General features: G+C 41.7%; 1 protein-coding gene and 1 pseudogene across 2 annotated transcripts in view; both read left to right on the top strand.

Moving 5' to 3' along the window:
- ARMH3 (armadillo like helical domain containing 3) overlaps positions 1-21785 on the top strand; it is a 171607-nt gene that overhangs the window by 51738 nt on the left and 98084 nt on the right. For both annotated transcript variants that reach the window (XM_058697566.1, XM_058697567.1), the window contains exons 20-22: positions 3799-3887; positions 19379-19461; positions 20638-20764. In XM_058697566.1, coding sequence (XP_058553549.1) covers positions 3799-3887; positions 19379-19461; positions 20638-20764 — 299 coding nt within the window. The remainder of the gene's footprint in view (positions 1-3798; positions 3888-19378; positions 19462-20637; positions 20765-21785) is intronic.
- LOC131493650 (10 kDa heat shock protein, mitochondrial-like) lies at positions 16357-19367 on the top strand (annotated as a pseudogene).

Below are 21785 nucleotides of genomic sequence, written 5' to 3'. Positions count from 1 at the left end.
CCCCCAACGCTAGTAATCCAAGAGAGGAGAGTCTAGGATGGAAGCCATAGTGTCTTTTATAACCTGACCTCAAATGACCCACCATTTCTTTTTTTTTTTTTTTTTTTTTTCAACGTTTTTTTTTTTTTTTTAATTTATTTTTGGGACAGAGAGAGACAGAGCATGAATGGGGGAGGGGCAGAGAGAGAGGGAGACACAGAATCGGAAACAGGCTCCAGGCTCCGAGCCATCAGCCCAGAGCCTGACGCGGGGCTCGAACTCACGGACCGCGAGATCGTGACCTGGCTGAAGTCGGACGCTTAACCGACTGCGCCACCCAGGCGCCCCAACCCACCATTTCTATTGGGCACATAGACCAACCCTTTTACAGTGTGGGAAGGGACTACACAAGGATATGAATATGCCAGGAGGTGGGGACCACTGGGGCCATCTTGCAGGCCGACTACCACAGTCACACACCCAGTAAGTTGCATCACCAGGATTCAGACTCCAGTCTCTCCGACCCCAGAGACTGTACTCTTAACTACTGCTGTGATAAGTGACAAAGGAAAGATTTGTACAGGGTGACTAATGCTGACTGGGGCATCAGAGAAGATAACAGAGAAGGTTGCATTTGACCTGAGTCATGAAGAAACAGTGGGAGTTTTCTATGTGGAGGAGTCAGGGAGGGACACACCAAGCAGGGGACCAGCATGTTCAGAGGCTTGAAAGTGTGGCATGTTTGGAGAGTAGAAAGTAATTCAGGATGATTAGAGTGTAGAGTGCATGGAGAAAGCATAGGAGAGTAGAAAGATGGCTGCCTAAGTGGCTGATGGTGGACAGTTGAAAGTGGGATGACATAAGATTGGGTGTTCAGTATGTAGAATTACAGGTATGTAGCTGTCTACCCAAATCCTCACATCCCAGCCAATGACCCTGGTCTACATAAATATTTTAATTCCCTCCCTGCCTGCCTCCCCTCTTCAACCCCCCCCCCCCCCGCCCCCGTTTCTAACTTTTTTGGTATTGCCTTGCTTTCTCAGTTGCTTTTTCCACCTGTTCCCTAATTGAATGTCCTGAGGTTAGGGAAGATGGAGGAGATAATGAGGCATCAACCTGACAGCGGCTGGGCAGAAGGTCACACCCTCAGGCTGAATTCACTTTCTTCATTACTACCCGTGGGCATATTTCCAGATCTCCCCACCCCCTCCTCCAGCCCTCTTCCCAGCTTTTGGCATTTGGAGCATCAAGTCCTTTTTAGGTGAACTTCTCTGCTCCCAGCTGGGCATCAGGCCAGGTTGCTGTTCTCACTTCTCATTATGTACTGCTTTTCAGCATCGTACAGCAGAGTGAGAAATTGAAAGCAAAATGAATTTCTACCATTTCAGATAAGTTTATAATCCTCCTGGTAAAATATGAAGAAATAGAGAGTGTGGAAAGCCTTAATACTCCAAACCAGAATCTGGGTCAAAAATGAAACAATTTCACATCTGTGTATGAATGCTGTAGGTGAAGTAATAATGGAGAAAGGTACTTATAAAAAAGGAGAGAGAGAGAGAGAGAGAGAGAGAGAGAGAGAGAGAGAGAGAGAAAAGGTAAGTCTTGCCTGGAGCAGTAGGAGGTGGGGAAACTTAACCAATTAATTTCATTCCTGACTGTATTTCTTGATTCTTGCTGCCACCCCCACTGCTGCCACAGGATTTGGGAGGGAGGAGAAGTAGTCTCTGAGGAGAATATGTTTCGTTTAAGCTTCTCTTACATGCCGGACTTTCTCAGTAAGAGATTCTCAAACCTGGGGGGAGGCTCTGGAAGAAAGTAGAGACGTCAGTGGACCCCACAAGAAGACTTCAGGCTAGAGTGGAACTGTCTCATGTTGAAACAGGAAACAAAATGCCCCAGAGAAGCAGCACATTTAGAGTAATTCAGCCAGTATTTTTAAGGCTGTAACAGTTGTGAAAATTTTCATTCTGCTTGGTAAATAGTGTAAGTTATTGAGACCACCATGCTGGTGTTGTCACCTATTGGGTGGCTGCAGAAGCAGGAGCAGAGCTCAGGAACAGTGTCATAGCCTTTGAACCAGAGGGTGGTGGCAGCAGAAGTGGGGGCACAGGTAGTATCTCCCTGCTGCTCTGCAGGGGCTCCATGTTGGGTGGCATTGTCAACAGAGCCGAGGTTCAGGCTGTCCAGATCCCGGGCCATGTGAGAGGTGCTGGTGTGCAGGAATGTACTGTGCATGGTTGGTCCTTTCTCTGGCTGATTAATATTCCATTGTATGGATGTGTGACATCATTTTATTTATCCATTCATCAGTGGATAGACATTTGTGTTGTTTGTATCTTTGGCTCTTATGAATAATGCTACTACCGACATTCACTTACAAATTTTGTTTTTAAATGTTTATTTTGAGAGAGAGCATGTGCGTGTGCACACAAGCAGGTGAGGAGCAGAGAGAGAGAGAGAGAAGAGAATCCCAAGCACACTCCACGCTCAGCACAGATCCTGACATAGGGCTCAATTCCATGACTGTGAGATCATGACCTGAGCCGAAATCAAGAGTTGGATGCTTAACCGACTGAGCCACCAAGTCGGCACTGCCCATCTTTCTTATTAGGGGCGTTATTATTTTTTCTTATCAATTTGTATAAACATACACATTAAGCGTAGTAATGCTTTGGTATCTTTTGCTACAAGTATAATTTCCCATACAGTTTGGCTTTAATGTAATTAAAAAAAAATCACACAAGGTATTCATTTTTAGGAAGTAAATTTCATGAGTATTCAACTTTGTACTTTCCTCCATGGCTTTTTATGCTTTCAAAACCGTCCCCCAGTCAGAGATGAAAAAACATTTTTTGTTAGGTTTATAATGTTTATTTTTTTTAATTTTTTTTAACGTTTATTTATTTATTATTGAGAGACAGAGAGACACAGAGCGTGAGCAGGGGAGGGGTAGAGAGGGGGGAGACACAGAATCTGAAGCAGGCTCCAGGCTCTGAGCTGTCAGCACAGAACCCGACGCTGGGCTTGAACTCAACAAACGGCGAGATCATGACCTGAGCAGAAGTCGGTCGCTCAACCAATTGAGCCACCCAGGTGCCCCTAGGTTTATAATGTTTAAAAATGTCTTTCCTATTTGCTGCCTATTTGGAGGTACTCCCCCAAACATATATGTTATTGTGATGTGAGTAATATTGACTATTCCAGTGATCTAGAATTGTATCATCCAGTAGAAGTTTTAGTGATGATAGAAAAGTTCTGTATATTTGTGCTGTCCAGTGTTGTTGCCGCCAGCCTCAGGCTGTTGAGTGTTTGATAATGTGGTTAGTGCAAGTGAAGAATGAATTTTTAATTTAACTCTTAATGTAAATACAATTTAAGTTAATTATGAATTAAGCCAAAATTTAATTTAAAATTTAAAAACAAATTTAAATAGATCTGAAGACTTAAGGTCTTTAATTTTTTATTTTTGTATCCTGTGTTTGCAACATCGAACAGAGTGGTCTAATTCTGCTTCACTGATAAATGCTTTCCTCTGGGGAAATATAACTTAAGGGAATGGTATCCATAATGCCTAATGAATGGCTGACCTATATGTGATTATACCCCCCTTTTCCTAGTGATAAAGGGAATTAGCACAAGCACTGTGTGCGGGTGGCTGGGGGAGAACAGTTTAAAAGCTAAAGTGTCTTTCTTTGACCTGGTACAAATTCATATCCAGCATCTTTAGTGGCCTTAGCAAAGCTGTCTTGCCAAAGTAAAGGGTATCTGCGGTGAGTTGCATCAGACTCTTAGGCTTATCCCAGTTTTCCTCTGTTACAGACGCTGCATTCAGGTAGTACATAAACTACTTTGCTACCAGAAGAAGTGTAGAGTACGCCTGCATTACACCTGGCGGGAACTCTGGTCAGGTAACTTTCTCTTCTGAATTCATCTTCTTTCTCTATATTTTTTATGAGCCTCGAGGGCTAGGCACAGATGAATTTTTTTTTTTTAACTTTTTAGTTTGTTTAGGATGCTTCTAATCGAGACCTGGGAATGCCACATATCTGTTCCATACTTTCTCTCAAATTCCTTCTCCCCCATATTTTTTTTTTTATTAGCCGGTAGAAACAATTGAATATATCTGAGTTCTAATGATTCTTGCTTTGAGTAAGAGTGAGGTAGGAGGAGTCCGTACAAACTTGGAATCTCCCTCCATTCCATGTGGTAGCAGCATATGGACTATAGGGAGTCTTCTGTGTTTCCTCAAGATGAGTAATCTCAGGAGGAATGTCATAGGGAGAGGGGGCAGGGAGGGGGTGGAGAGATGGGGGGAATCCTGTTCTTTGTGTTACATCTGGCGTTATTACTGTTTACAGACAGTGTCATTTGTACCACTCCCCCTGTGCCAGAGACAAAAACAGCAAATTACAGTGTTTACTTTTGTCTTTGTATCCATTTGGTAGCCCAGTAAAGTCACAGCCACCCCTGCTGGCGGGAAGTGGTTCTTCTCTAAGGGTACAATCAATGCTGGCTTGCCACCCCTTTCTTTTGTGTAACTAAATTGGAGGTTTCAGGAAAGCAGAGGAGACATGCTCCCCGAGGCATTTGCTTGCTGATAGGTCCTGTGACTTTTGTGACCTGATGGTACAATAAAGTCTTTTTCAGATGATTACAGTGGATGAATGGTTGCCCCACCCATGAGAGCTTCTCTGTATTCTCAACAGAGGAGGGTGTGTTAGTGTCAGAGCCTCTATGAGAAACAGGCCAGTAACTCCACCCCCTCCCATGGAATTCATCTCACTTGTTGTGACACATGGTTTCCTCCCAACCCAATTTGGCTTTCTAAATTTAGTCCTCTATAATGGGAAGTAGAGATCTTTAATTAATGGATTAGCAAGTTCTTTGCAGTTATTGCCAATGGTGGTGAAGGGCGAACAGGAGAAAAACACTAAGTGGCAATAGTGGCATTTTCGTATTTTAGGAGAGAAGAGTATGATTGTGTGAAAGTTTGAGATTGAGGGAATATCAGACGGTCTAAAGAGATCAAAAGAGATTGAAATAACTAAAAGGCGGTAGAATCTCCTGGGTACAAACAATTCTTTTTAATATACAGGAGTATTGTGGTTGCCTATAGGATAGTTATATGACTGTTAGGTTCTAAAGAGTTAGGTTTAAAGAGAAAACACAAAAATGATACAAATCTATGGATGTTGGTACAGTTGTAGGACTTAACAACGAGTACAAATGGCTTATGTCTGTAACTGGGGTTAAATTACCCATTGTAATATTAACGAGTTGGTGGCAATAGTTTTTGCCTGCTTTTGATTCTTTCCTGGTTTGATTTTCTCTTTTTCTGCTTTATTTTTTATCCTAGCCATCCTGTCTCTGGTCCTTGGGATCTCTCTGGCTTTTCTCCCATCCTCATCACCTGTGGTCCTCTTCCTCATTGTTCGTTGCATTGCCTTTTCCATGTTGCCTTTTACTGTTCACCCTAGTCTGTCTCCCTGGGGCCCCGGGGCCTTCCATTACTGTCTTTCCTCCACCTTGTATCCTGTCCTTTGTGCCACTGCTGTCATACATTCTACTTGTACAGATGTTGTAAACCCCAAAATACATTGCCATCCTCTTTGTTTAAAGAGGCAGTTATCAGGGCACCTGTGTGGCTCAGTTGGTTAAATGTCTGACTCTTAGTTTTGGCTCTGGCTCAAGTCATGATCTCATAGTTCGTGGGTCCGAGCGCGCATCAGGCTCTGTGCTGACACTGTGGATCCTGATTGAGATACTCTGTCTCCCTCTCTCTGTGCCCTTCCCCCACTTGACTGTGCACTCTTTCTCTCAAAAGTAAATAAACAAACATTAAAAAAAGAGGCAGCTATCTTTTAAAGAGATTAAAAATGTCTTTTATACTTATCTTTTCTTGACCTTAGCATTTTCCCATTCTGGCTAGAAAATTGTGAGGCAGGAGACCACTTTTATTCTGTGTTGGTCAGTGACTTTAAGTCTTTGAGTACTTTGTCACGTGCAGCTCTGGTCCGAATTATGTGCTATCCCAGGACTGATTGATTGGCATTCTGTGGTCCTTGATAGGTTCAGAGGAGATGTTTATGAGGGTCATTGTAGTAATGCTTGGACGACTTCTTGTTCCTGAGGTATAGGCACTTGTACTAGAGTTCTCTGCCAAATGAGGTTAGGTCCTTTTCCTATAGAGACTGGGTGAGCCTCCTGGAACCCTGGCTCTGTGTGTTCATACACGGAGTGTACAGTGAGATGGAGAGCAGCAGGTGTTAAGGAAAGTTGCAAAATACTACACTAAATCTGAGGCATCAGAGCCCATAATAATGTATAATATTGCAATCAGTGAATATAAATGTGGCTGTGGTGGATCCACCCACTCCTTGGCTGGCAGTACCCCTCATATGTTGGTATGCCCATGCTTTACTCTTTCTTTGCCTTCTAGGTTTAGGGATTTGCTAGAGATGTTTGAACCTCACGCTGGAAAATATGCTGATGTGTATAGATGCTTGACATACATGTGCTGCAAACTTTAATTGAATTTTATTTGTAAGTAAAACTGATAAGACATGTGTTGTTAGATTGGACACACAGAAGCCGTCGGGTGTCTCGGAAGCAGTTGGCTAGGGCCCAAATGCCTTTTGTCGTTTGGAATGTGGGTGTGTAGTATCACTGTGCTTAGAATGGTGATTTTATCCCTATGCTGTTTGACTATAGTCAGTTGTTCTTTGTTATTGGGGAGGTGGCCAGAGGTCCCTTCCAGATACCCATATGGAATTCCTAGGCTTGGTCTTATTGACAAGAAGGCAGCTGTATTAGTTGGGGGTTTGATCCTGCCTGATATGTTGGTTTTGCATATATAAGCCCTGACCTACTCCGTGCTGCCATTGTCTATTTATATGGTGCCTGTCACCATGGTATTTGAGTATGTGGGAAAATATATTTAGGCTAACTTCAAATAGAATAGGGAAAGGGATAAGTCCTGCCTCTCTCATTGCCCTCTTTTTAGCAATCACTATTTTTCCCTAAGTTACGGAAAGTTCAAAAGCTCTTCCTTCTCTGACCTCTAGACTACCTAGATCTCCTATTTTAGGTAAAAGATTAGGTCTTAAATCTATTCTCTGTAGGGATAGAAAAGTAGGTTTTATGATCAGATTCTAGGAGATAGGTCTTTACCTTTGAGAATATAATGAAAAATGATCTTTGTGTCCAGAAAAATGCCCATTTGTACATATGTATTTTGCATATAATTTTAGAGAATTCATGGCCCCCCTGAAGCCATCCATGATCCTTTGCTAAGAATCCCTGTCTTGGGGTGCCTGAGTAGCTCAGCCAGTTAAGCAGCAGACTCTTGGTCATGATCTCACAGTTTGTGAGTGCGAGCCCTGCCTTGGGCTCTGCTTGGGATTCTCCCTCTCTTTCTGTCTCCCTACTCCCCGCCACCCCCAGCCGCTAGCATACTCCCTTTTCTCTCTCTCTCTCTCAAAATAAACAAACATTAAAAAAAAAAAAATCGAATCTCGGTCTTAATTTTAGGTTGCATGGCCTCCTAATTAATTCCGTTTTCACAGAACATCTTACTATCTTGTTTAATATTTTTCATTTACCGATCATACTGTATTCCTCCTGGGAACTTTACCTTTACAATCTCCTCTCTGAACTTCTTAGGCTAAAGAGCACATTGGTCACTATGTCTTAGTTTCTGTGTCTTCCTACAGCACTTTGGGTTTCTATTTTAGCATACGGTATTGTTTTGCTGTGTTCGCATAAGTCTGTATAATGATTTATTTAAATATCTTTCTTTCCTCTTAAAGTTCTTTAGTGCAAGGCCTGTGTTTTTATCATTGCTTTATCCTGAGCACACTACTTGGCTTATAATAGGTGTTCAGAAAACATTTGAATGAATAAATAAATGGGTAAGTGGACATGTAGAATTTCCATAATTGATGAATCAACATTCTCTTAAAGTAGCGTGGTGTTATGTCTCTGCCTGAAAACAACAACAACAATGATAACAATAATAGAACCCAGTAGGATGTTTGTTGTCATGTTTCTGTTGAGCTGATTTCATCACCTTTTTATTTGAATTGTTGATGTGACAGGGAGTGGTGGGTGATTTCACTTTCCTTTGTCTGTTTCTTCCTTACCTATAGATTCATGGATTGCTTTTAACTAAGTAAAAATGGAAACTTTGTTGGTTTCTAAGCCATTAACCAAAGAATGAGCAGAATGTTTAGAGAGAAGCATATAGTTGTTCGAGAGGAAAAGACCTGAACAGAGCTTCATGGGTGGAGTCAGCTTTTTTCACTTCCTCTGCAGGCAGAAGGGGCAGTGGGGAGGCAGTCTGCATTTAAACAGTGTAGCTTTCCATAGTCCTAAAACATGGGTCGATTTAAAGGCAGATTTATACTGACATTTTATACTCGACATTTATCTATGGATCACAGTCCTTCTTACCCTTTCACTTTGCCACATCCCTGGTGATGTCATTATTTTTATCACCATTTGTTGGGGAAGGGAGTGGAGGTGTAGAAGGGTAAGTGCCTTGCTAAGGATCATGGAACCAGATACTAAGCAGAGTCATGATTAGAACTTAGAGTTCCTGACTCCTATGCTCAGACGCAGATCACTAGGCAACATTTGCCTCCCTGCAGGAAGAAAGGCCCCTAAAGCTCCCAAAACAATCTGTTCAGCTTCACTGTGCTAAATAGCATCCAGAGCATTCACAGCTTTGTGAAAAAGAGAGAAATTGTACATGGCCTGACCTTTTAGATACCTACTGGGAGATATGGAAAACCCAGAGAGTGTCACAGCTTTGTGGATCCAGCTGGCTTTCTCATCGCTGGCAGAAGCCTGTGACTTCATGGTTAGGTATACCTTGAGACTGGGAATTGAGAGGCTTTTGTTGGAAGCTTGTTATATTGTAGGTGTTGTCATACAGGACTGAAAATTTTCAAGAGAAAGACTGACCTGAGCCTTAGGTACATCTGTGCATTCTTGTATAAGTATAACTTCGACAGCTTGTCAGCCCTTCCTGATTTGGGGAAACTATCCTTTGAACTTTTAATTATCAGCTTTTTTTTTTTTTTCTTGTTTAGTTTCTTTTTTAAACTTTCAATTTAAAAAAAAATTTTAATTTTGATATAATTATAGAGTCAGGAAGTTGCAAAAATAGTATAGCGAGTTCTCGCACCCTTCACCCAGCTTCCTCCAATGGTGACATCTTATATAACTACAATATTGCCTCTTTTAGATTTGAAGAAGGTATAGGGAGGAGGGAAGGACAAGCAGTAAACAGCTAGAGTAGATTGGAAGAGGAATTTTGGCAGCTGCTGTTGCTATTTTGTTTTTAAAATTGCTTTTTAAATTGTTCTTCCTCTTTCCCCCAAATTTTCTCTGATGTAGGAGAAGATGTTACAAGATGTATTCTAGGCTTGATGTGCCTAATTAAGAGTGCTCTAGCTTCCATGTGCAAAAAGATGGAGGCTTCTTTCTTCTGTGGATAATCAATTCTTCTTAGAATGTTTTAATACAGGGTCATTAGAACGCATTTTTCTGTTTCCATAATTTGGTTACGAAAGATTCTGTACAGCAGCGTAGAAAGCCCCAGGACTGAAAAAGAATGCCAGGAAACTCTTTTTTCCTTCAAATCACCACATTTGGCTAAATCTGAAATTTATACTATTTTGACTCTTTCTTTCATCCCCTCAGAAACTTGGCAGAAGCAAAAGATAAGAATTTCTAACAGGTTTAGCCTGTTAGAGGGAGAAAAAGATTCCCACCAGAAAGCCCCTAAAAAGAGTGAGAAATCTCTGTTCTTTTCTCTGCACATGAAGTCACTTCCTATCCAGAGAAATGTCAACTCTTACAGGCCCATTAGCATCTTGTCAACTAAAAGAGACAGAGGAAGGAGTAGCTGTGCTTTTGTTGCTTTGCCTGTACTAGTTCTAAAGGAACATATCATTTGGTTTCGTGAGGTGCCATTGTTTCTAGATCTCCAGTGAGCAGGATAGGTCTGTGACTGGTTTCTGTCATTTTGGCAGGTAAAGTTCTTGGTTCCACATCACATGCCCCCACTGAGACACGGTCTCACTGACTATTAGATTTCTTAAAGGGTGATGATTTTGGCTACCTTTCAGCTAGGCAGTGTTGGAAAAAAATAAGCAGGTGGTATAGGACCCTAGAAGGCAGTGGCTTCTGAGCAAGGTTACAGGCGGCTGCACAGGAATGAGGTGGATGGGATCCTGCATTTCCCAGAGTCTGAGTTCCATCTGGGAACTTTCACCTAAGGGCTCATTTTCATGGTAAAGAAGAGGGTGTGTGGTAACTGGAAGAATTGCAGTGTCCCCAAGTAAACGGAGACTTGGAGATAGTTGAGAACCTTATTTTCCCTTCTCAGCAGACTACATACACTTCAGCAGCAAGGAAAACGTAAGATAGAACCTAATTTCCACTGCCAGAAAAGATTTGTAGGGGTGCCTGGCTGGCTTAGTCAGAAGAGCATGCCACTCTTGATCTCGGGGTCACGAGTGTGGAGATCTCGGGGTCATGAGTGTAGAGCTTACTTAAATAAAAGTTTAAAAAAATGATAAAGAGAGGATTTGTTCTTTTTCCCAGTTCATCTGGAGGACTGTGGAGTCTTCAGCTGTGCAGCCTATTGATGTACTTTTTTTTTTCTTATTGTGGTAAAGTCACATAATGCTTACCATCTTAACTTTTTAAATGTACAGTTCAGTGATGCTAAATGTTCACATTGTTGTGCAGCCATCACCACCATCTATTCCCATAACTCTTTTCATCTTGTAAAACGAAAACTCGATGCCTATTAAACTAGAACTCTCCATTCTTTCCTTTGCCAGCCCCTGGCAACCAGCATTCTACTTTCTGTCTTTATGATTTTGATTACACTAAGCACCCCAACTAAGTGAAATCCTACAGTGTTTGTCTTTTTGTGACTGGCTTATTTCACTTACTATAATGTCCTCAGGTTTAAGAAATCAGATTCTCCCTCAGACTTGGCATTTTTGGTTGTTACTATTTTTGTTTATTATTTTTATTTTTATTTTTGTAGGTTGCTTCTGCCCAGGATCAGCCCGAGTATAAACGTTATGTCTTCTTCACCCTCTTCTGAGACTTTTCTTGGGCATGTGCAGTCACTTTTTAATTTTCCCTGTATATGCAAGTTGTTTTACTTTTTTAAGTTTATTTATTTATTTTGAGAGAGTGAGCGAGAGAGAGCATAAGCGGGGGAGGAGCAGGGAGAGAGGGAGCGAGAGAATCCCAGTCAGGCTACATGCTGAGCCTGATATGGGGCTCAGTCCCCTGAACCAAACCGTGAGATCATGACCTGAGCTGAAATCAAGAGTTGGACACTCAACTGACTGAGTCCCCCATGTGTCCCTATGTGATTGTTTTTGAATGTTCTAGTCTTTAATGTCTGGCTCCCAAAAGGAGAAAGACAAAGAAATGAAGGTGGAGAAAAAAGGGGCACTTGGCCCTTTAAATCTTGTGGATGTAATTTATCTGCATGGGGCAGGGCTTGCCCATCAGTGAGGGGAGGTACAACAATAATGGCTGCCTGCTTTCTCTGCATCTCTGTAATCAGAAGCAACAATCAGCTATCAGAGCACAGATCCCCAGTATTTGGAGGACAGGGTCCTTTTTGCCCACCTTAGCTCCTATAGACTGCTGCAGGACCAAGTGCATAGCTGCTTGCCACATGGCTGGTGGGGAGCAAGTGGGGGATGGACAGCTGCTTCTGTGCTAAGAGCTCAGATTGCCCAAAATTAACCAAAACTTACCATCCAGGTCTTCCCCAGAAGTTGCCAACTTCTACCAGACTTCAGAGTTCCACAGTAGTTAACATCAGACAAATTCTGCTACTGCAGTTACTGTCTAGGTAGGGAGAGAGTTTCCTGGTACTTTCTACTGTGCTGTCTTCCCAGAATCCTCCCACTGGATATACTAACTTTTGTGTTCTGTTCACCTGGAGAGGCTCATAAGGCACAACCAAAGCCATTTCATTCTCTTGTTTGATTCATTGGCCTCTTTTAGTGAGGTGCTTGGGTTTGCAGCCAGACAGATCCCAATATTCTGAGAGGCCACCTGGTGTATCTTAAAATTATTCTGTTGGTAGGTATTGGCTTCTAAGTCCTTCCGGTGCCACTTTGCTCATTGACAGTGAGCCTGCTGACTCTTGGCAGTGTCCTTGGGTAATCGGTGATTTTGTCCAGAGATGGTGGAATTGGCTAGAGTTTATAGTGCCTCTGGGGTTTTGGAGGCATTGGCTTGTTACACTAGTGCTATTTCTAGCCTGTCCTTGGAGTTCCTCTGCCTTTCTTCTAAGCAAGTGAGATGCTAATATTGCTCTTTTATCAGTCACTGTGAAATTACCCATTTCCCAAATGAACCTGGCTTGATTTGGATCTGTGGAGTCTCATCCTAACTCCAGGCCAGGCCAGAAAACAGGGCCTCGTTGAGTCTTGTCTTTGCTTTCTATCTCTTTTTCTCTCATAGTATGTTTAAGCTATTCAAACAGGCAGAGAGCTCTCTGACCTGATTCTTTTGAGACATTTATTTGTACTCTGCTAGAGGCTCTCTGTCTCCTTCCTGTTTTTAATATTATTTAAATCTCATTCACTTGGTTTTGTGATTAAACCTCCCCTCTGCTTCTCTGAGGCAGGCATCTGAGCTACCACTTAATTGTGTCTTCCTGTAGTTGGCTTGTTCTCTGCACCTGGTTTACCTTAATGTGGGGGACAGGTTGTAGTCCTGGAGAAGTTCCCGTATCCATTATTCATTCTACTCTTCTACATGACAACACAGTTTGCTGCTACTCTCTCCTTGAATTCAAAGCAGTTTAGGGAAAAATCTGGGCAAGTCCTCATTATGTGGGGTACTTTAATGTTAGGAGCAGCTCTGCAAACCAGGTTCCTTGTGGGGTGGGAGAGGCCTGTGTACAGTGGCAGGATTCTCAGGTGGATAGTCCCAGAACCTGTACACTCTCCTATATTCCACATGTGTCTCATACAGAAGTCAGAACTTCAGTGCACTGTTGCCATACTTGATGCACAAGACTCCCCAAGGGAGGGAGCTTGGGCCAAAACTAAGTGTGAGACTGACGGGCCCCTCTAGTAGAGTTAAAAGAGGCAGCAGTTGCAGCCAATTTGTAGTTCCTGAAAAAGAGCCTGGAAACAAAGTTTTCAAAGTGCCTGGTGGAAAAGACTTTCCAATGAAGAAACAAGTGTGTATGGAACACCCATTTCCCTACAGCTAAAACATATAGGATGTGTAATATAATACCTCAAGTATTTCACTGACGTAACTTCTCTATTTTTCCACTCTGTGTAGGTTAAGAGTTTTTGGAGCCAGGTATCTGGATCCTCCTTTTGTAGTGTTAGCAAAGATTAGGAGTCTAATCCAGGATTCCTGAGGATTTCCTAGAATATTGTTGGTACTTAAGTGCATTGGTAGCTTTGATTGTGAACTTTGATCATTATTCTGGAGACTGCCATAGTGTTATCTTGAAGGCTACTCAGGATTCATTTTGACTTTTCATTCCTGCCGAAGAGTCCATGGTTCTCTGTTGATTGTGTATATTTGGCTCTTTTTCTTTAACCCATCAAAGAGGAAACATCTTTGCATGCTTGGCTGGGTACTCCATACTATATATACGTATTGTGATGTAAAGTGTAGCTGGTCCCTTATGCTGAGTACATAGAAAGTTTGGATGGGTGTTTGTAGGGCTCATGCTTGTGTTGGTGGAAAGAAAAACATTGACCTTTTATTTGCTTTTAATTAGTAAAACATACATAACATAAAATTTACCATTTTTAAGTGTATGATTCAGTAGCATTAAGTACATTCACATGATTGTTGCAAACATCTCCACCTTCCATCTCCACAATTTTTTTCATCTTCCCAAACTGAAACTCTCTGTACCCATTAAATAATAACTATATTTCTCCCTCCCCCACTCCTGGCAACCACCATTCTACCTTCTGTCTCCGTAAATTGCCCAACCTGGGTACTTCATATAAATTGAATCATTTAGAAGAGTATTTATCTTTTTGTGACTGACTTTTTTCACTTTGCATCTAAAAGCTGTGCCCTTCAGTTTTGTGGGGATGAGCAGCCATTGCTCTTCAAATGGGCAAAACTATTTACACAGTGTTGAGTTATTATAACGTGGGCCCTTCTTCTTTGGAAATGTCTTAGACTAAGGGTCAAGTCTCTGGTAAGGAAGAGTGGTGTAGTCTCTTCTCCCCCTTCAAAAACTATTTATTTAAAAAATGGAAACATGGGGGCACCTGGGTGACTGAGTTGGTTGAGTATCTGACTCTTGGTTTCAGCTCAGGTCATGATCTCATGGTTCACGGGTTCAGGCCCCACGTTGGGCTCTGCGCTGACAGCACGGAGCCTGCTTGGGATTCTCTCTTCCTCTCTTTCTGCCCCTCCCCTGCTGTCCCTCTCTCTCTCAAAATAAATAAATAAAAACCTTAAAAAGATGGAAACATGATAAACTAAAATGTTAGATTTTTTTTAAGTACATCCTGTCCCTCTTATCTCCACAATGACTACAACATGTACTTGATACCAAACTCTTACAAAGACTAATTAACAACGCTGTGTTTATACAACCAACCCCTTATCTTTTATAGTTATCTTAACTCTTCTCTCTATGTACTGCTACTTCTGTGACTGTCTGTGGAACAGTTTGGCTGGTCATGTGCCCAGACGACACCAAGTAGACAAGTGGATAGATATAAAGGGCAGTTTTCTAAAAATATGTGTATGTGTGTGAAGAGTGGTGAACCAGGAGCCAGCCAGCATGAGCTCTGTGCTACTTATGTGTTGGCACTGAGATCCCGAGTGCCAGTTCTCTACTGTCCTTGAACCTGTCCCTGGCTGACATCAAGCTATTCTCTTCTTTGGTCTGCAGTTAAATCCTGTGCATAACTCTATACCATAACAGCTTATGAATAAGCCTGGCTGCTAATTATTTATACCAGTGTTTTTGTTTTGTTTTGTTTTGTTTCTGTTCTGATTTTGCATAAAGAAAGGGGATCTTGGCTCCCTTTAAAATCCAGATCCAATCACATTCCATGTTCAGTATTTAATTTTAAAGGGAGCAGAGCTGAGTGAGGAGTGAGGGGTATAGGCACAGTTTTAGTTGACAGTGATGTTTCTCCCTTTCCTCTCTCTCTTTCTCCTTCCCCTTCCGTCCCCCTGCATGCTGGCTTCCTTCCTTCTTTCCGTCTTTCTTTTCTTTTCTTTTTTCTTTTCTTTTCTTTTCTTTTCTTTTCTTTTCTTTTCTTTTCTTTTCTTTTCTTTTCCTTTCCTTTCCTTTCCTTTCCTTTCCTTTCCTTTCCTTTCCTTTCCTTTCCTTTCCTTTTCTTTTCTTTCTTTCTTTCTTTCTTTCTTTCTTTCTTTCTTTCTTTCTTTCTTTCTTTTTCAAGATACTACAAAGGAAGCAGAAACAGAGAAGAGGGGATAGAGGTGTGTGAGAAGTGAGCTGTAGAGAACAATGAGAGCAGATACAGAGGTCCTGCTAAGGTGTTTGATGCTGAGAGAAGCTGCTTGGGAGTCTTAGTGTTGCAAATGGACAGTAGAGCGGTAATAATGAGGTATTAAACACCTGTACTCTAATAAGTAGCTCAGGACCAAGAGAAAAAGTGGACCAAAAATGTGAAAATAACCTGGAATAGCGAGTAGGTAGAGAAAGTTTTAAACCAGAGTCTAGAGAAGTGTTGGGAACAGTGTAGTCAGCAAATCTAAGCACACCATTTATAGGTAAGTGTCTTTTCCTTTAACATAAAACTCCATTTGGAGTTTATTTAATCCACCTTTATTTAATTTTAATGGAATGGCAGAAAGAACACTAAACCGCAGACCAGGTTTTAGTCCCAGCTTAGTCACTAGCTCCTTGGGGTGGGTGGGTGGGGAGGGGAGGAAGTGTTTTCTTATCCAAAAACAAGAGAACTGGATTCATGATCTCCAGGGTCCTTTCTAGTTCCAAAAATCAACCATATTGAAAGCTCACAGGGGCGCCTGGGCGGCTCATTCGGTTAAGCGGCCGACTTCAGCTCAGGTCATGATCTCACAGTCTGTGAGTTCGAGCCCTGCGTCAGGCTCTGGGCTGACAGCTTGGGAGTCTGGAGCCTGCTTCAGATTCTGTGTCTCCCTCACTCTCTGCCCCTCCCCTGCTCATGCTCTGTCTCTCTCTGTCTCAAAAATAAATAAAAACATTAAAAAAAAAAAAAAAAGAAAAGAAACCTCACAGACTTAGAACTCCCACCACATCAGGTCAGAGGATAGCACACCATGTGTGTGTTGTAGGGGACACCACACAGTTGACAGAGTGAGTGCAAAGTCAGGGCGATGATGACGGAGAAAGAAACCACTATTCCACGGGAGGTTGGGGCATTCCCTCTTGAGGAATTGTGGTCCCTGATGTCAGAGATTTGTGGGAGCCAATTTTAAGGTTGCTTTGTTCATTTTCTCTGCCTATTAAATTTCCTCTAGAGAATGACTGCTTCCAGGTGAGAAGACCTGGCCTTTTTGGGATGTGGGGTCAGGTCGGGGTCTGCTTGAATTATCAGGGGTAGAATGCGGGTTCTCCCTGGTGCTGACAGTATCGCAGTGCTGGATTCTCCTTCTCAGTGCTGTTTGGCTCCACTGATGTCTGTGGTAGTTGGGACACAGGGTGCCTCTTGGTCTGTGGCAGAATTGCTCTCTTCCTCCCCTTGTATTTATTATCACTTTGTCATCCCTGGCTCTGAATCCCAGAGATCAAGACTAGCTGTAGTCGAGCAGAGAAGCAATAAATCATTGTTCCCACTTCCTTTTCTCCAGGTTTTCTGCCCCTTAATTACCACATAACCACTGCTGAGGCTGCATCTTTTTGCTGTGTGTGTTGGGGACAAAAGTCCTCGTTGATTGGATGTGTGCAAAAGCTGCTTTGTCTCTCTCCAACCATTATGTTTTGTAGAGTGCCAGGTGCTCTACCCATCCTTTTCTCTTGTCTCTTGTGAATTTATAGAGTCTGATTGTCAGGTGATTTATCCATTAACAGGGCTTGTCCGAGCTCTGGGGGTAGGGAGTGGTGTGGGCAATCCTTAAATAACTCAGCAAGATGATCTTCATTGAAGATAGATGTTTGGGCTAGCTTAGTCATTTTTATGTGGATTTCAGCTAGACCCCTTCATTCTCTGAGCTCCTGGTAGGAGTTAAGCAGGTTGTGTGATCTAGAATGGGCTCCTATGGAGCTTTTTTTGGGTCTAGTCCAACAGATTGCTTGTTAACAGACGACATCAAAAGGGCCACCTGCCTGTCATTTGCCTTTCCATTATGAAATCTCCGAGAACTGGAGTCAGTGTAAGGGTGAAGAGTTCATAAATGAGGATGCCTATCACCTTCATCTCTAGCAAGGCTTTTTTGCTATTTGAGGGGAAGATTCAGGCTTTAGAAACAGAACGTAGACAGGCTCTTGTACTTTTCCTTGCCTGCTGTTTCTTTACTGTACCTGTGATTTCAGAGGTTGAGAGTAAGGGGTGTTGTGTGGCAGGTGGCAAGTGTCTGGAGAGTCTTACTCCTACTCATCATTGCCTGCTGTTTCAAATCAAAGCTAACATCTTTTCTCGAGGGGTAGTAAACTTCACACAAAGCTCAGACAGCATGGGAGAATGGGCTTCTTTGCTGGCAAAGAAGCAGGTATGGTCTTAGAAAAGGAGAGGTCAAGCCTTTTTTTATATCTGTGGGAGTAGAGAGGCTTGAGGGGGAGAAGACAGAAGGACCGCCGATTGCTTGCAGCTGCTGAGCTCCTTCTGTAGGGTTTCCCATCAAGTAGGGGAGGTAGGTACAGGGACAGTAGTCATGATGGGCACAGAAGTAGGATTTATTTCGTGATTACGGGTGAAAAAGTACAAGGCGACTGGTGATTTGTGCTAATATTTATTTGCAAAAATGTCTTTATACTTACATGTTAAGCTAGAGACTTAACAGTCAGTCTTTTAGCTGAGGTTGCTTGGGTTTTAATCCTCATTAAGAATTACCAGACAGAAAGGGGACCTTTTAGGTAAATGTTGTCATGGTTGAGAGAGGACAGAGCAAGTTGTACTTTTGTTTGAATAGTTAAGGCCTTTTTTTTTTTTTCTCTTCACAAGCTGTTTTCTTATCTAGAGCTGAAGTCCAATATCGTTGGCATTTCTGGTGACCGGTTAGAATTGAAAGATGTCCCTCTTAACCATGGTGTTTGAAACAAATGTATAACTAAAACTTAGTGATGTGACATGCTAGCCACGTAGGGTGAGAGGGGGATCTTCATTTTAATCTATAAATTGAGCAAATGTGGTAAGTAAATCTGGAATACTAAGATGTCCTTTTTATAGTCAGATTTGCAAGCTTACTTGCTATTTAAGAAGTTGCATGAAGAGGTGGGACTGTGGGTCTTCTTGAGACGTGGCAGCTCCAGAGCAGAGTAGGCACTGTGGTGCCCGGAGTCACAGCAGGACAGGCCTTTAGAAAGTTTCCTTCCCTTTGAGTTTTAGTTGAAAGGAGGGCAACCAAAACTGTAACCAATGGAGGCATTATACTTCCAGAACAATCTCCAGGAGAAGTATTGCAAGCAACAGTGGTAGCTGTTAGATCCGGCTCTAAAGGGAAGGCTGGAGAGATTCAACTAGTTAGAGATCCAACTAGGAAGTTGGAGACCAAGTTCTTTCAGAATATGGAGGCACTAAAGTAGTTCTAGATGACAAGGATTATTTCTTATTTAGAGATGGTAACATTCTTGGAAAGTATGTAGACTGAAAAAAATCATTTTTGAAACGGCATCAAGTGAAGCTGCCATTACAGTAAAGTTGTTAAATATTTCATCATGTAAATAATTTTCATGTTTCTGTTTTATAATAAATTAATGGTATCCAAAAAAAAAAAAATGGCACAAAGAAGTAGATTTTTAGAAACCTTCTATGGGCAGATAAGCAGATATGTGCTTGGGAAGATCAGTGCTTGCTTCAAATATATCTCCCTTACCTGCTTTTATTTATTTCATTAAAGTTTATTTATTTATTTTGAGAGAGTATGTGTGTATGAGCAGGTGAGGGGCAGAGAGAGGAGAGAGAAAATCAAAAGCAGGCTCTGTGCTGTCAGCATAGAGCCTGACATGGGGTTTGATCTCATGAATCATGAGATCATGATCTGAACAGAAACCGAGATTCAGATGCTTAACCAACTGAGCCACCCAAGCACCCCTACCTTACCTGTTTTTAAAAAGTTCTTGGTAGCTGTGACTTACTCATTCTAGACCTGTTTGGATTTCTTAGAATTAAGTGTATTTTCATTGCTTTCATTTAACTTTATTGATTATTCTTTGAATAGCTTGTTGATTTTTTTTTTTTTTAAGCCTTGATAAATTTGCTGAAGTTCCTTATGTCAAATGAGACCGTACTTTTGGCCAAACACAACATTTTTACATTAGCCCTTATGGTGAGTAACAAAAAATATTTCTTAAGGGGAATGGGAGATACGGGCTTCTAGTTATGGAAAGATTAAGTCATGGAGATAAAAGGTACAGTATAGGGAATATAGTCGTTGGTGTTGTAATAGTGTTACATGGTGACAGGTGGTCACTACACTTGCAGTGAGCACAGCACAACGTATAGACTTGTTGAATCCCTGTATTATACACCTGAAACTAATGTAATGTGTGTCAACTGTACTTAAATTAAAAAAAAATTTTTTTCCTTTTTTCTGAAGCCACATCCTAAAATCGAGATGGGCCAGTTTGAAATAGGAGCTGGTATTATGGGGACTGAGCCACTGGCAGAGCCAGGCCTTTATTTTCCTTTTGGGTTAGACTTTCTAGACTGGTGCTCCCCACTCTTCCCACTCTCACCTATGTCTTTGGAAAACTTGAGACTCTTTTTCATGAGAGTATATTGTCTGGCAGGGGCAGGTATGGGTCAGTCTCTGTGAGCCTTGGTCCCAGGTGAGAGACTATTAGACTGCTGTAGTCTCTGTGTTGGTACAGAGCAAAGCCTGGAGAGGTGTCCCAGCCAGATGAGTGGTTCCATCATGGCTGTACTTGGTTTCAGAGGAACATTACATATTCCTGTTTATCAGACTAGTTATTTGGGGTAAAAGGAGGGCATTGTGCCTTTTGACTATCTTTTTAGGGTATTATCCAGTGTGTTCATAAATGTTTAACATGTGGGCGGGGAGGAAGCCCTGATTTTTGTAGCATTTGTGGATTTCTATGGTAAAACTACTCTCACCATGGCCAGTTTCAAGCTAACTATGTGACATTGTTGAATGCAGAGTTGGGGAGATGGTCAATAATACACCATTCTATGATATTCCTACCACACAGGTATGAGAGTTGTAAATGAATTTCAAGAACATAATACTAAAAGATAGAAAGTAATTAGGAAGTTGTGAGTTTGAGTATTACCTTCATTTTAATATAATTTATTGAAATGTAAGTTTATATGTTAATTTTTAATAATGGCTTTGTTAAACAACCAGCTCACAAAATTTCTGAAAATGTAACAGTCAGTTCTTGTTCTTACGAGCCAGTAAGAACTGACTACAGCATATTACTGATAATACCATTCTGGTCTTCATAGCTTGATGCCTGTGTATGGGCTTTTGCTTCTTTTTTAGATTGTGAACCTGTTTAATATGTTTATCACATACGGCGACACATTCCTGCCCACTCCCAGCAGCTATGATGAACTCTACTACGAGATTATCCGCATGCACCAGAGCTTTGACAACCTCTACTCTATGGGTAAGCTGTCTTTTCTTTTTGTTCTCCTCTCTCTGTCAGCTGTGGTTTTTGGCATATAAGAGGAAAAAAAACTATCAAAGATTTTCTTCTGGTTGCTTGGTGCCCTGCTTGGCATAGAAATACAGAAGTCTTCTCTTCTCAGTAAATAGGAAGTTGTACGTGCAGTTCTTTGCTTTTAGGCACTCAAGGATGATTGCAGTAGAAAGCTGGTTAGCAGCCCTGTAGTCCTTATGTTTATGAGAGAGAGAGAGAGGGAGAGAGAATAGGGAGGCCTGTGGATTTAGTGACTGTTGGTGAGATGGGAGTGAAAGAGTGGGTGGAAATTGACAGCATAAATAGAAGAGCTTGAATCCCAAAGGAACATTGTGTGATTTGAGAAGGTACAGGATTTTAAAGAGTTTTAATGTACCTATGTATTTTTAGCATAACATACAAGAGGAAGTGGGCATTAGATAAAAATCGCTCTTGCAAACCTTTTGGTGATTGGCTCAATGAAAATTTACTCTGCGGCCATAGTAAATATAACTTATTTCTGAAAGAGGACTTGTATCCCTGTCAATTTGAGTGAAGAGTCTAGTCAGACCTACCTGGAGTTGGAAAGGTTAGGAAAGGTTTCTATAGATTGCACAGAAGCAGAAAGCCCTTCGCTAAAGCTATTTAAAAAAAAACCCAAAAATCTAATTTACTAGCTTTATTAAGGTAGAATTGATATATAATAAACTGCACGTGTTGAAAGTATACAATATTTGATGAGTTTTGACATACATATATGTACCCGAAGCTATCACTACAATCAAGATAACGAACATATCTGGGGCACCTGGATGGCTCAGGCGGTTAAACGTCCAACTTTGGCTCAGGTCATGATCTTGCGGTTCATGAGTTTGAGCCCTGCATCGGGCCCTGTGCTGACAGCTCAGAGCCTGGAGCCTGCTTTATATTCTGTGTCTCCCTTTTTCTCTGCCCCTTCCCCTCTTGCACTCTATGTCTGTCTCTCTCTCAAAAAATAAATAAACATTAA

Source organism: Neofelis nebulosa, chromosome 13 (genome assembly GCF_028018385.1).
Source record: "Neofelis nebulosa isolate mNeoNeb1 chromosome 13, mNeoNeb1.pri, whole genome shotgun sequence".
NCBI classification, from domain to species: Eukaryota; Metazoa; Chordata; class Mammalia; order Carnivora; family Felidae; genus Neofelis; species Neofelis nebulosa.
The sequence above is the reverse complement of the archived record's forward strand: the minus strand, read 5'-3'. Positions and strand labels throughout refer to the sequence as shown.